This window comes from Zosterops lateralis (genome assembly GCF_965231275.1).
Source record: "Zosterops lateralis genome assembly, chromosome: 2".
Taxonomy (NCBI): domain Eukaryota; kingdom Metazoa; phylum Chordata; class Aves; order Passeriformes; family Zosteropidae; genus Zosterops; species Zosterops lateralis.
In genome coordinates this window covers 4,919,819-4,932,631 of record NC_139763.1, presented here as the reverse complement: position 1 = coordinate 4,932,631, position 12,813 = coordinate 4,919,819, and the positions used below count along the sequence as shown (strand labels likewise).

At 42.7% G+C, this 12,813-nt stretch overlaps 2 protein-coding genes across 4 annotated transcripts in view; one reads left to right on the top strand and one right to left on the bottom strand.

The window, feature by feature from the left end:
- The window catches only part of TMPRSS2 (transmembrane serine protease 2), a 23,879-nt gene extending 14,055 nt beyond the window's left edge, over positions 1–9,824 (top strand). For all 3 annotated transcript variants that reach the window (XM_083884760.1, XM_083884761.1, XM_083884759.1), the window contains exons 7-15: positions 557–686; positions 1,071–1,181; positions 2,004–2,047; positions 3,423–3,597; positions 5,122–5,297; positions 6,257–6,352; positions 6,993–7,135; positions 7,745–7,897; positions 8,088–9,824. In XM_083884760.1, coding sequence (XP_083740886.1) covers positions 557–686; positions 1,071–1,181; positions 2,004–2,047; positions 3,423–3,597; positions 5,122–5,297; positions 6,257–6,352; positions 6,993–7,135; positions 7,745–7,897; positions 8,088–8,099 — 1,040 coding nt within the window. In that variant the 3' untranslated portion in view covers positions 8,100–9,824. The remainder of the gene's footprint in view (positions 1–556; positions 687–1,070; positions 1,182–2,003; positions 2,048–3,422; positions 3,598–5,121; positions 5,298–6,256; positions 6,353–6,992; positions 7,136–7,744; positions 7,898–8,087) is intronic.
- LOC310923897 (interferon-induced GTP-binding protein Mx-like) overlaps positions 8,517–12,813 on the bottom strand; it is a 20,916-nt gene continuing 16,619 nt past the window's right edge. Inside the window, exon 14 of the mRNA XM_083884758.1 lies at positions 8,517–11,768. Coding sequence (XP_083740884.1) covers positions 11,535–11,768 — 234 coding nt within the window. The 3' untranslated portion in view covers positions 8,517–11,534. The remainder of the gene's footprint in view (positions 11,769–12,813) is intronic.

The window sequence follows — 12,813 nt, the reverse complement described above, 5'->3', positions numbered from 1 at the left end:
ATTAAATTCTTGTGCAGGCAAATACATAATAGGACATGGAATGTCAGAGCTAATTGCTCCTGGTTACATTCTTGTTCTGCAAAGAGCTTCTCTGAAGAAATTTGGTGTATTAAGAGATAATACAAAGTATTTTTTGATAGATCATATTTTATTTATACACAGTAAATGATAGATTAAGCAATATATGGTTGCATAGAGAAAAGATCAGAAAATTTTCATTATTGCAATCTTTCTCAGTGGTAGAATATAAAAGAGAATTTTGAGCATAAAAGCTGAAATTAAAGTATGAATCCTATCTTGTACATTTGCATTTTAAAACTGGTAGTTCTTCTAAATTACCTTACATGAAAAGAAGTAAATCATTGGCATATTTCTGTCTACTAGATATTTAGAATATTCAGAATTTGAGAAGAAGGGAGCATTAAATTAACATCAGTTCATACATGAAGTGGATATTATGGGTAACTGCTTTCAAGCAGAGAAAGCAGTAATAATAGCATGTGGTGTTCTTAGTTTCTGTTTGTTTTTCTTTTCCCCTTTCTTCCTTTTCTGGCAGTTAGACTTTTTGGACCAAATTTTATCCTGGAAGTTTATTCACCTGTCAGCAAATCCTGGTATCCTGTTTGCCAAGATGGCTGGAATGATGATTATGGGAAGACTGCGTGCAAAGACATGGGCTACAACATGTAAGTCCAACCTCTGTCAGCCTTTGCTCTGACACAGAAAGGTTAAAATTTCCTTCTTGCCATTTTTAATGTGTCTGAAGCTCTGCTGTGAAAATGTCCTGGCAAAGGCATCTCTTGATTTTGCCCTGTTACACGAGGTGCATGCATATCAGATAAAAATATTATTTTAACCTAGTGACTGGTGGGAAGTGGAACTTGACAAATGTTTAAAGATTCTGACTCTGGCTGAGCTGCACCACCAGGGTTCAGCATTCAGGGGAAAACAAAAATAAATATTTCTAGTGCTGTCATGTCAGAGGCTCTAGCTTGGCACAGCTCATTGTTATCACTTGTCTGAAAGCTGAAACCACTGCTGGGTTTCATAGTGGGCTTTCTGTTTTGCAGAGATACCTATTTCTACAGTCGTGGGGTAGTCCCTGACGTCAGCTTTAAGAGCTACATGAAGCTGAACACAAGTGCTGGGAATATAGACTTGTACAAAAAGCTGTACATCAGGTATCTTGGTTTAATAAAAGCCTCTCTCCTTTCATGCAGGCTTTCTCCAGATGCTGCAAGGGGTGTAGCTTCTGCCTGCAGCAGAATGCAAGCAACATCTTTCAGTGGGGATGGTTGGAGGAAATGAGACTTTGGTTTAAATCTGATTTCAGCAACTGTTCTTCCCTCTTTTTAAAAACACAGCTGTCATTTTCCCATCCTCTCTGTCCTCTTCTAAAAGAAAAAAAAATTCCGTGCTGTCTAGAAAATTGCCATGTCAAAGGCATTTTTCAAAGGCACTCTGACCATCAGCAGGAGTTTGTGAATGGTGACAAGAGCTACAAGCTGCAACACATCCACAGCAGCTGGTACAGCCTTTTTTCCAGTCACATGAACACAGACCATGCAAAAATGGATCTTGACTGTGGAAAGCATAGTTTTTATTGCCATTAAACAGCTCTGAAGTGTCCAGTTTCAAAACCTCTACCTTGCTGTGCCTGCAAACTTCCTGCAGCTCCCTTGTTGAGTTCTTCTGCGATGACTCCCTAAATCAACTTGACTTTCTCTCAAGCTGTTCTTCACCTTGCTTCTCAGTAGACTTTTTGTCCCCATGTCTGCAGTGTCCCACAGGATAGTTTTGGGGAATGCAAGGCATGGTGGAGGCCAGATGGTTGCTGGTAGGGTAGCTGGAGAAAGTGAAAAAAGGGGGGAAGGAAGATGAGGCTGGAGGCAGGGCACGTAGCTGGAAAGGGTAGAAAGCAGCTGGAGTGTGGACTTTGCTCACCATTTCCTTCACTGAGTGCCTAAGATGCTGTTTGTTTTTTTTTTTTATTTCCCCTGCAGTGGTTCCTGTGCCTCAGGAAGTGTGGTTTCTCTGCGCTGCATAGGTAACTCTCTGGCTTTTTCAAACTTCTGCTTCTTCATGCTTTGAAATACTCTGGCTGACAAGTCCTTTTGGACCTGTGGCATTAATTAATTGGTTTTGCATGGGCAAATGATTTAACTCTGGTTCCCAAATAATGCAGTTTTAGGAGGAGGATGGGAGAGGAGACAAGGAAGACAGTGGACCCCCAGGTGTTTTTGTCTTTGCTGCCATTGGTTCCTTTAAATGACTTGTGGTGAAGCTCCACATCCATCCCCCAGCAGGTGTGTTGGGATGTCTGTGGCACATTCGCTCTCCAAGATTCAGCAATTGGGTGGGCAGTGCCTTCTTGATGGTGATTCTTGTCCTGAGGAGTCTCCTGGCTGTTGGCTGCTTTGTTGCCCAGCACAGAGGTGTCTGAATCACCAGAGATTCCTGAAAGGTGGCAAGAGTTTATGGTGAACCGAGGGCAGCAGCTGCCAGGTGGGGTCTGTATTTCAACGGGTGTCTGGGCAATGGCAAACTTGGGATTTGGTGTCAGGGTAGGGCTTTGAGTTGTGCTGTGTCCAGCAGGTCAGACAAAGAGCCTTGGTTTGGAATGACAGGTGTCTGCCAGGGAAAAGCTGGAGCTTCCCTTGGAATGGAGAATGTAAACCCCCTCTCTCTGAATTATTATAATTTTGAAATTAAGGGATTCTCAGGAAAAGATATGGGAATAGGAATAACAGTTCTTTACTAGGAATGTTAGAAATGTGGTAGTACAAAAAAAAGCAAACAAACAAACAAAGAAAAACTGACAGAGTCAGAACACAACCTGACACCCTTTTGGTCAGGGTGTTGGTGTCAGTCCAGTCAAGTCCTCCTGGAGTGACAGATGTGGTTCTGTTGGAGCAGAGATGAGCCTGTAGAAGGATGTAGTTTTCTCTGAAGGTCCAGTGGTGAGATGGGTCCTGTTTTCCTCTGGGAATCCAGTGCAAACAGGCTGTGCTGGTGTTCTGAATCTCAGGTTTTATCCAGGTAGGAATGCTGGGCTCCTCCCCCTGGGTGGAGCATCTCCCCATGGGATGATGGAATTGTATCAGCCCTGCAGTGAGCCTGGATGGGCCATGGACAGCAGAGATCCCTTGCAGAGATAAAGAACACTGCCTCACCTGGTTTTAACAGCTGACCCATTAACAGAAGACACCCACCCTTTCCCCCAGAGTTATGAGGGATGGGTTAAAGAAAAAACACCTCCCCAAATGGTTTCAACAGATTACAATAGAATACCTTTGATTACACTTTGCATTGCAACCCAAGACGCATAGTGTGTGCACCCCTCTGCCAGGGAAACCTGGGGTGCAGCATCCATCTCCCAGCTCACTCTATGATCAACCTCTGTGTGTGACTGACCTTTTCAGAGTGTGGCCTGTCCAGCAAGAGCGTGAGCATGATGAACAGGATCGTGGGTGGCAGCGGGGCTGTGCTGGGGCAGTGGCCCTGGCAGGTCAGTCTGCACGTGCAGGGCACCCACGTCTGCGGGGGATCCATCATCACCCACCACTGGATTGTCACTGCAGCACACTGTGTGGAAGGGTGAGTCCCTCTCTCCGTGGCTGTTTGCCTTTCTTCAAGCTGGGATGCATGAATTTATTCAATTCTCCCAATTTTCTCCTTTAACGTGCAATTCCTCTCGCTGCCTGGCATGCAGGTGCTGGGTACAGGATTTCATCTTCAGTAAATCTGAAGTATTAAGGGAAAGTTGGTTCTGGAAGAGGCTGACTGCAGATCCTCTTCCTCATCTGCCTGCTTTCTACAAGAAGCCTTATTTTATGTTTTGCCTTATTTACAAAATGAAATGAGTGATGTTGGGCACAGATACCCACCCCATTCAAGATGTAAAGTCAAGGCACCAAATTTAATGCCAGCCAATACAAATGTTTTCATGAAGATGTTGAATTGCGCTGTGAGAAAACCCAAGGGAAACTACCCCCCTCCCCCCACAATTCTCAAATATCTCACTGCTGTAGATATGATCAATTTAAAGATGCCTGTGCCATTTATTTCTTCATATCTTCTTGCCACAGGGTAGTAAAGTCCAAGTCAGTATTAAATACAGATTTATATCTATCCAAGGAGCACTTTATACAGCCATCAACAAGAGAAATAGCTGGTGCTTTGTACATTTTTAACCTATAAAAGAGAGTTGAGAGTTCTGTGTACTCTCAGAAAGGGCAGAATTTCTTTAAAAGGTGGCTGCTTCTGTTGGAGGGAAAACGCACAAAGCAAAAACATTTTTAATGGGTGGTTGGCTGGATCACAATTTGAGGCTAAGGCAAGGAAGAATATTTGCCCTTAACCTTGAGAAAGGAATGCAAGTGTTGATTTCTACCTGGAGATCTTATCCCTGCTTTGTTGTCTGGATTTTAGCTCTGCAGTGCTCAAAAGCTTTGGGAATGGCAACCAAGCTGCAGCTGGCACAAACTTGGTTTTCAGCCTGATCTGAGTTTTTTTTTTGCAGGCACTACTGCCTTGGTGCTTCTCATGGAAAAGGTTTTAACACTTGTGGCAATTTTTCTGTTAAGCTTTTGTAAATTGTGCTGGAGCACAAGAGGCTACTTAAATAACATCTAGCAAGCATGCTTAACGTTAAAAAACCCCCACCAAGACACAAAACCAGCCTAAAACAATCCTGGCATTTTCAAGATAGTGAAATTCTTTCACTAGATCATGTTTTTACTAATTCTGGCTTCTGCTGATACCACTGACATGTGAGACTTCAGAAATACCTGCCTGATCCCTCAGTCATGGAAATCAAAAGGCTTCAGTGTTGCAGTCCCAGACTTAATTTGTTGTGCTGAGTGATTAAGGGAATGGCCAGTGATACTAAAACCACTGCAAAGATTTTTTTGATATATTTTTGAAACTAGAGCCAAGCTTTCCTCACGTTGCATGTCTGGCAATTTGTTTGCCTTACTCTTCAGAAATGGTAGCCAAATGCATGTACATTTTTGGTCACACAAACATTTGACTACAGGTCCTGAAGACATTTTTTTGAGGTTCTGATCCCTGTCTTGTCACCACAGAAGAAAACCTTCAGACCTTTTCTTTGTTCTGTAGGCGACTTTCTGACCCACACAGCTGGAGGGTTTATGCTGGGATTCTGAATCAGGATGAGATGTTCTTCAGAAGTGGATACAGAGTGCAACTGATAATTTCCCATCCAGATTATGACACAGACTCTAAAGACAACGATGTTGCCCTTATGAAGCTGGAGACAGCACTCAGTTTTACTGGTAGGTATTCTGCTCTTCTTTAAAGGGAAAAAATTCCAGTGGCAGTTGAGCACACCTTTTAAAACTTCTGAATTTCATCAAGCAATCCTTGTAGATACTTACTGGAAGAACACAAAATGACCCTAGAAACAGGGTGCAGAGACAGAGAGCACAGCCACTGATTTCCTAAGCAGAATTTACTTAAATCTATTACATGGATAGGGTGCTCATCTCAATAATATACTGTTACCTCAGAATGCTCTGTGCTGCTTCAGTTTAGCCACTGCTGTATGTGCAGACAGCTACAGGTGCAGTGGTGGAGCAGCTGATTAAATCCCTAAACTCAGGTCAAATGATGGTCAAAACCCCCTTCAGAACTCAACATTACAAGAAGCTCCTTTCATAAAAGCAGATGTAGATTGCTTGTAAGCAATTGGTACAAAATAGAGAACAAGCCCTTATTTAAACTTGAAGTGCTTTTTGTGTACTGGCCCTTTGTGTTTCAGTACATCAGTTTAAAACTACCAGGAGTAACCTGGAAGGGATTTTCTGCTGCTGAGAGCAGGGAGATTGTCTGTTTTCCAGGTTTTTGTGTTGCACACTTCTTGTATATATCACTACTGAATTCTGCTTGTCTTGGGATTGTTTTCAGCAGAGTTTTGCAACGAGAATAGTTTCCAGATTTTTTTTCTTTGTCTTCTACTGCTCAGAAGAGCTGGTGTTAATTGTTCTATTTAACCTGATGAATTAAGGCAGAACCATTAACTCCTTGTTCCTCATCTTGAGGTGAAGATTAGGTGGATTTGAGGTAAAGATAAGGTACCCCTCAGGGAAAGGGCAGCTGGTAAATTTTCTGCTTCTTTCTGCATTGTCTGCCTGCAAGGAATGTAAAGCACAGAGGGAATGCACGGTGTGTAAGTGGTGGCCATTTACATTTATTTTGAGTTCTTTCTGAATATCTGTGATTGATTGTTTTGCAGAAAATGTGAGGCCAGTTTGTCTGCCCAATCCAGGAATGATGTTCCAGCCTAACCAGCAGTGCTGGATATCAGGGTGGGGAGCAGAGTACCAAGGAGGTAAAAAGTGCTTCTGGAATATTTTGGTTTTTTACAGAAACTAGTCCTCTTCATCCTATGAATATTGCTACATGGGCTAATGGGACAGTTGGAATTGGATCTGTTCATACACTATTTTTTCACCCATTTTGCAACCCCCAATATTTACCCAGAGCATTCTGTCTCAAAGCAAGCTGTGATGTGTTGCATTCAGCAGAGTGCAGAGGAGCCTCAAATCAGTACTGGAGGCCAGAAATTCCCATCCAGGAGATAATTCTGTGCCCCTGCTGTCAGGGCCACCTCTCCTGCAGCAAGGGTTGCTGTGTGCAAAGTGTGTCCTGTGGATGTGGGAAAGGGCAGGAGCTGCTCCTTTCCACCACCTCAGGCTGAAATATAGAGTGATGCAAGTCAATCTGCAAGACTGGAAAAAGGAAAGGGAGGAAAGGGGGTTTTTTTGGGTTTTTTTTGTATAAGAAAGGTACTGGGGGAGGTTCTCTTGACCTCTTGTAGGCTTCTTACATCTTAAATTTCCATCCTGTTGCTTCTAGAAAGTTTATTTCATTTTGGCTGCTGGGATTTTTTTTTTTTTTTTGTAATAGCAAAGTAATGTCCTGCTTATTCTGATTTTGTCTTTGCACCTTTGTGCATCTTTCAATTCCAGGTAAAACATCAAATAACTTGAATTTTGTTGCGGTGCCCTTGATAGAACGTTCGAGGTGTAATGCTGTTTATATCTACAATGGCATGATCCTGCCTACAATGATCTGTGCTGGAAACCTAGCAGGGGGAATTGACTCCTGTCAGGTAATTATTCCTAATCAATAGCTAATAATGATCTGATTATTTTGTGGCTTTGCTAGTAGGTTTTTATCTCTCTCTCTCTCTCTCTCTTACAAATAAATCCTATGCCCCCCCAAAAAAAAAAAAAAAATTTTAAAACTTGCATTACATCTGCTTGGGCTTCTGGTTCATTTGGTGGTGCATCCCTTGAAAGAGGAGAGGTTTTGTTTCACCATCTGAATGGCTGCCAGTGCTGAGTTCTCACTAAATTCCCAAGGAGGGTGAGGCTCCTTTTTAATGCTTCAAGGATGGTTTGTTACCTGGTACTCGAAAGTGATCAAATGCTCCTCATGACTACAGCATTATTATCATTATTATATTATTAATCACAGCATTGTGCTTGTGAACAAGAAAATCACTAATGCCAATCTTACTCAGAGAGCTCTGGGCAAATTATTTTTATTCCTATGAGAAGCAGATATCATTTAACACAAAAATTACCATCATATCTTGTCTTAGTGACTCCCTAAGTGGCAGGTAGGGTCATATTGAAACAAAAGCTGTGTTCCTGGAGTGAAATGAGTCATGTTTTTCCTGGTGGCTGTGTCACTTACGAGTTTGTGTCCCATGCAGGGTGACAGTGGAGGCCCCTTGGTGACTCACCACTACTCTGTGTGGTGGCTGGTTGGAGACACCAGCTGGGGCACTGGCTGTGCCACTCCCAACAAACCTGGAGTGTACGGGAATATGACTGTGTTTACAGACTGGATCTATAAAAATATGCAGGTAAAATATTCGGATGAAAATATTTTGTTCATAAATGTTAAGGCCCCACATCCTGAAAAGTGGTTTTACTTAAAAAAAAAAAGTTAATAAATAAATGTGGCTTGCATGATAACTAAGCTCTTTTGTTGGGAAGCATCCAAGTGATGGTTAAGACAGAGCCTGAACCTGTTTTGTTTTGTCTTTCAAACAGGCAAACAGATGACAACACTCTCCTTGCTAATGGATGTTCCCGAGGACAAGAATAAACGAAGCCATGGGGGCCTGGGATATTTATTCACTTTGCGGTTGATTTTATTTCTCCTCTTTGATTTTTCCTTTCAAAAGCAACATGAAGGATTGCACACTTGGTTCTGTGCTGGCTACAGTGACAGGTCTTGATCAGTGAAGGATTATCACAATGAGCACCTTTCTTCTCGTGGTGCCTGGCAGAGTCATTCTGTCACCTGCTTGCTGAAAAGTCTCTCTTTTGTTGAGTAATTTTCACTTGATGATCAGACTTATAATGACAGTTTAAATCACAATTTAATTTCAGATTTTTGTAGCACGATTGCTGAGACAGTTGGTTTAGTAGTTTTTAAATTAAATGTTAAGTAATGTGAATGTTGAATCTCCGAGCTGCTGGTTGGCAATTTAAAAAGAAATGATTTTTTTTTTTTTTTAGTATAGAATTACAAAATTGTTTGGGTTGGAAGGGACCTTAAGGATCATCCAGTTCCAACCCCGCTGCCATGGGCAGGGACACCTTTTACTATCCCAGGTTGCTCAGAGCCCCATCCAGCCTGGCATTAAACACTTCCAGGGCTGGACCATCCTCAGCTTCCCTGGGCAACCTGTTCCAGTGCCTCACCACCTTCACAGGGAAGAATTTCTTCCTAAAATCTAATGTCAATGTGCCCTCTCACTCCATGTCCTTGTCCAGAGTCCCTCTCCAGCTCTCTTGTAGGCTCACTAGGGACTGGAGAAGGTACTGAGGTCTCCCCAGAGCCTTCTCCAGGCTGAACAACCCCAGCTCTCTCAGCCTGTCTCCACAGCAGGGGTGCTGCAGCCCTTGGAACACCTTTGTGGCTTCCTCTGGACTTGCCCCAACAGGTCCATGTTGGAGATCCCAGAGCTGGGTGCAGTATTCCAGGTGGGGTCTCAGGAGAGCAGAGGGTGAGGGATATATATGAAGGGAATTTTTCATGCACTACAGTACAGGCACAGAAAATAATAATAATAATAAAAAATAATCCTGTATATTCAGGTAGTTAAAAATCCTCAGGATCTCAATCAAAGCCAGACTTGCAGTCTGGCTGCCTCAGACCTTACAGAAAGTGCTGTTCTGCCTTAAGCTGCTCTGAACCAAAAATGGGCACTTCGATGATGTGGGATTCAGAGGGGGGATGCCCTGGATAAGGATGCCCTGGACAGGGATGCCCCAGAGCTGCAGCAGGAAGAGTCTCAGTGCTGAGGTCCCTGGCTGAGCACACTGAAGGTGACTTTTGAGCTCTCCCTGCTGTGAAAGGCAAAGGGCAAATCCAGGCTGTGCTGCACCTCGAGCTGCAGGCACACACACACACACACACACACAGACTGGATGTTTAGTACAAGGAAACACAAAACTGCATTTCTGCAGGACGAGATGAACTACCTCATTTGTTAAATTTGGCTTCTGATTCCTTAGAGCTCTCCTTTACATATCTGCCTGTATGTTTTTAGCAAAATGTAATTCGTATCCGAGTGCCACCTGAACGAGGGTTTTGAGAATAATTTATAATCGTGGTAGAGGATCAAAAAGCCATATCAAGTCACTTTGTTAAGAAGGATAAATCTTTATTGAATGAAATGACTCCACTAGTCTTGTTTTCTCTTTTGGTATTGAAATGCAATTATCTTACATGTAAACACTGCACCAAATAAATTGGTTGTGTTTTGTTTTTTTTTTTTTAATAGTTTTCCTTATTTGTGCTTTATGTCTGTTTACTTGGATCTTTTTTCTTTTGAAGCAGTTGCTGGATTCAGTGTATGAAGTGCTTTGAGAGTCTGAGTGAAAAAACCCAAAACCAACAACAAACAAACAACTCAAGAGGGTGAGCCAAGAGATTATTTTAATTCCAATATTTCAGGTCCTTGAACAAACCCAGGGAAAGAGGGCAGGATGTCCAGGAATGCAGAGTGTCTTTGGTGGCTGGGTGTGATGAAGTCACTGTGATTTAATTGAATTAAATAAGGAAGTTTAGCCTGCAGGCAGTGGCTTGAGGGAGTCACACCCTATTTTGTCATTCCACCTGGTGCTGCCTGCAGCAATGTGTCCTTGCCTCTCCTCTCTAGGTGTGAGAGGGGTGTTTTCAGTAGCACTTGTGCATCAAGTGCACCCTGGGGGATGGGGGCACACCGTGAAATGGCCAGGGATTTTAAAGTACTTTCAAATCAGAAATTAAAAAAAATTAGGTTGTTACAGCCACTTTTACTGTGGCTTCTGACCTGCAGCACTGCAAGTCAATAATAACAAAATAATGGACTGGAAGAAAGGGGAAAGTAGCTGGAGTGTACAAGAAGGTGAAGGAACCTGGATGTTGGGGTGAATGCTGCACCAAAAGCTGCACCAGCTGCAGTTCCATGCCACAGGGACAGACCCTTTCTGTCATATCTAGCCTGGGGAGAAGGCTTCTCTTGTAAGAAACTTGGAAATTCCTACATCACACATTGGTATAAGCACATTTTTTTCTAGCTGGATGCAGACATTACTTTTGGTTATTAAACCAAATCTTCCATGTGAAAGATGTCATGAACACGGTGTGTGACATATTTTGCATCGGCCTCTGTGGAATGAAAGAGTTTTTGGGAAGGTTCTCCTTGCCCTGGGGAGGGAAAGGAGAAAGGCAGAAAAGCACAGGCTGAGACACCCTTGTAGTGTTTAACATCCTGGGAGGCTTCTTTCCTTTTGCACATCCAAATCCTGCCCTCTAGTGAGTTGCCCATCAGTCCCGAAATTTCAGCTGAAAGGAACGAGCCTCTTGGCCTTCTGCAAATCAGACAGCTGGGAAAGGAGACTCAACAGAGCCAATGCCATCCTCTGGATCCACCATAAAGTAAATAAACTTTATTTTCCTTCTAGGCTGGAATGGTTTAATGCCCGCTGTGTGCTCCCCGCTCCCTCCTGGGCTGACATTTAGTGGTGACACTTTGCAGAGGTGTCTTTTAGGTGATAGCAGGAAAGAGGAAAACCCCAGAGAGACAAAAAACACAAAGGAAAGTGGGAGATTATGAGTGTCATGCACTAAGCTTCAATGAGGAAAGCTAGATAGTTTGATTTCTACTGTTTGTGGATTGCACAGCTTCTATCATTAAAAAGAGAAAAAAACCCAAACCAACAAAACATATAGTTCTCAGTGTTAGCTTTTTAATGGCTGTTCCAGCGGATGCACAAAGTTCATAAAGAAAATGTTTAAAAATGGGATAATGTTTATTTAATCACAACTCCCCCAGTGGAGCTCCTTATGCAAAGGCAGCTGTTTGTATATAACTGATTATGGAAAATAAAGAAAAACTGAACACTAGAAATTAATGTTAAAGGACATTACATTTTTATGAGATTATATTAAATTCTTCAGTAATGCTAGAAGACGAGGAGAAAAAAAAAACTTATAAAAAAAAATTACAACAAGCTGAATTCTCTCAGGTACTGGCAGGCTTTGCTGAGACGATCAGCTCTTTGCCTGAGACAATTCCTGGTTTTAGCAGCTTCAGAGTCCTCCTCGAGGAGAAAGTTTAACTTCTCTTTTTCTTGTAAAAGTTGCAGCATTGAGGTCTGCACGTTTTCTCCAAAGTCATGAAGGACAGTAGACAGGATGATCAGAGGTATCTGATTGGAGAGGCGTTTACTTGCTCCCTGAATGACAGGAGGGAAAAAAAATGCAAAATACTAAATTGGTAAAAAGAACTGAAAAATGAAGGGTCTATAGGTAATCTGTGGTTCCAAGGTTTTAAAATGCTAGGCTGGCTGACTGTTCAAGAGGGGAGTACTGCTATGAAATAAAAAATGTTTGCAACCAATGTCTTTTGTGCCTGAAATCTAAAAGTTAGGAGTCATGGGGATGTCAGCTGTTGCTTTTCTTCCTTCAGCAAACTAAAGCCAAGGCAGGTTATTCTCTGCTCAGCCCTATCATCTGTCCCTGGGACAAGTTATAGGAGGATGTTCATGACAAACAGAACTTGTGCAGAGTTTCTGGTGTCCAACCTTCACTGAATGCTAACAATATGTTTTGATGTAGGAAATCAGAGAGTGATTTTTCCTAAAGCTGAAAAATTCCTCTATTAGCTGGTGGTGTTTAGATGGTTTTTCTGATGTGGTTGTCCTTTTAAGACAGCTTTGGAAGAATCTTTAACCGTAAGGAGAAATGTCTTCAGCAGTAGTGAGACCAGATTGTGCCTGCACTCCATCTGAGATCCCCATGAGATAAATCTCCTGCCTGACCTGACCAACTGCCTGGTTGATTTATGAAATGGAAATAGATTGACCCAGAAGGGCTTGTAGGACCCTTTCCTCATGGACATCCACAGGGTTTGGGGGCCCAGCTGGTGCTTTTAGGCAACATGAGGTTCTAAACCTCTCCCAGCTCTGGGAAGTGGCTGGTGCTGGGCGAGCACTTAGACCCAAGTGCCTGGCTGCAATTGAGAGTTCTGTCTTTCTTTTTGTAGTACAACTTGAAAATGGCACTCGTAGGTCTTATGGGCAGCCATGGACACTTAAGAGCTTCCATCTCATCCAAACCATATTTGGCCTTGCATAAGTCAGTCTCACAGAGCTGTGGTGCCCTGGCATTTGGGGGTTTGTTGAAAATGGCTCTCAGGGCATTTACAAAAATATTTAACTGCAGATATAGACATAGAGCAGAGTGTGTAGCAAGGTGGGATGGAAGTGCCTCATGCACTTC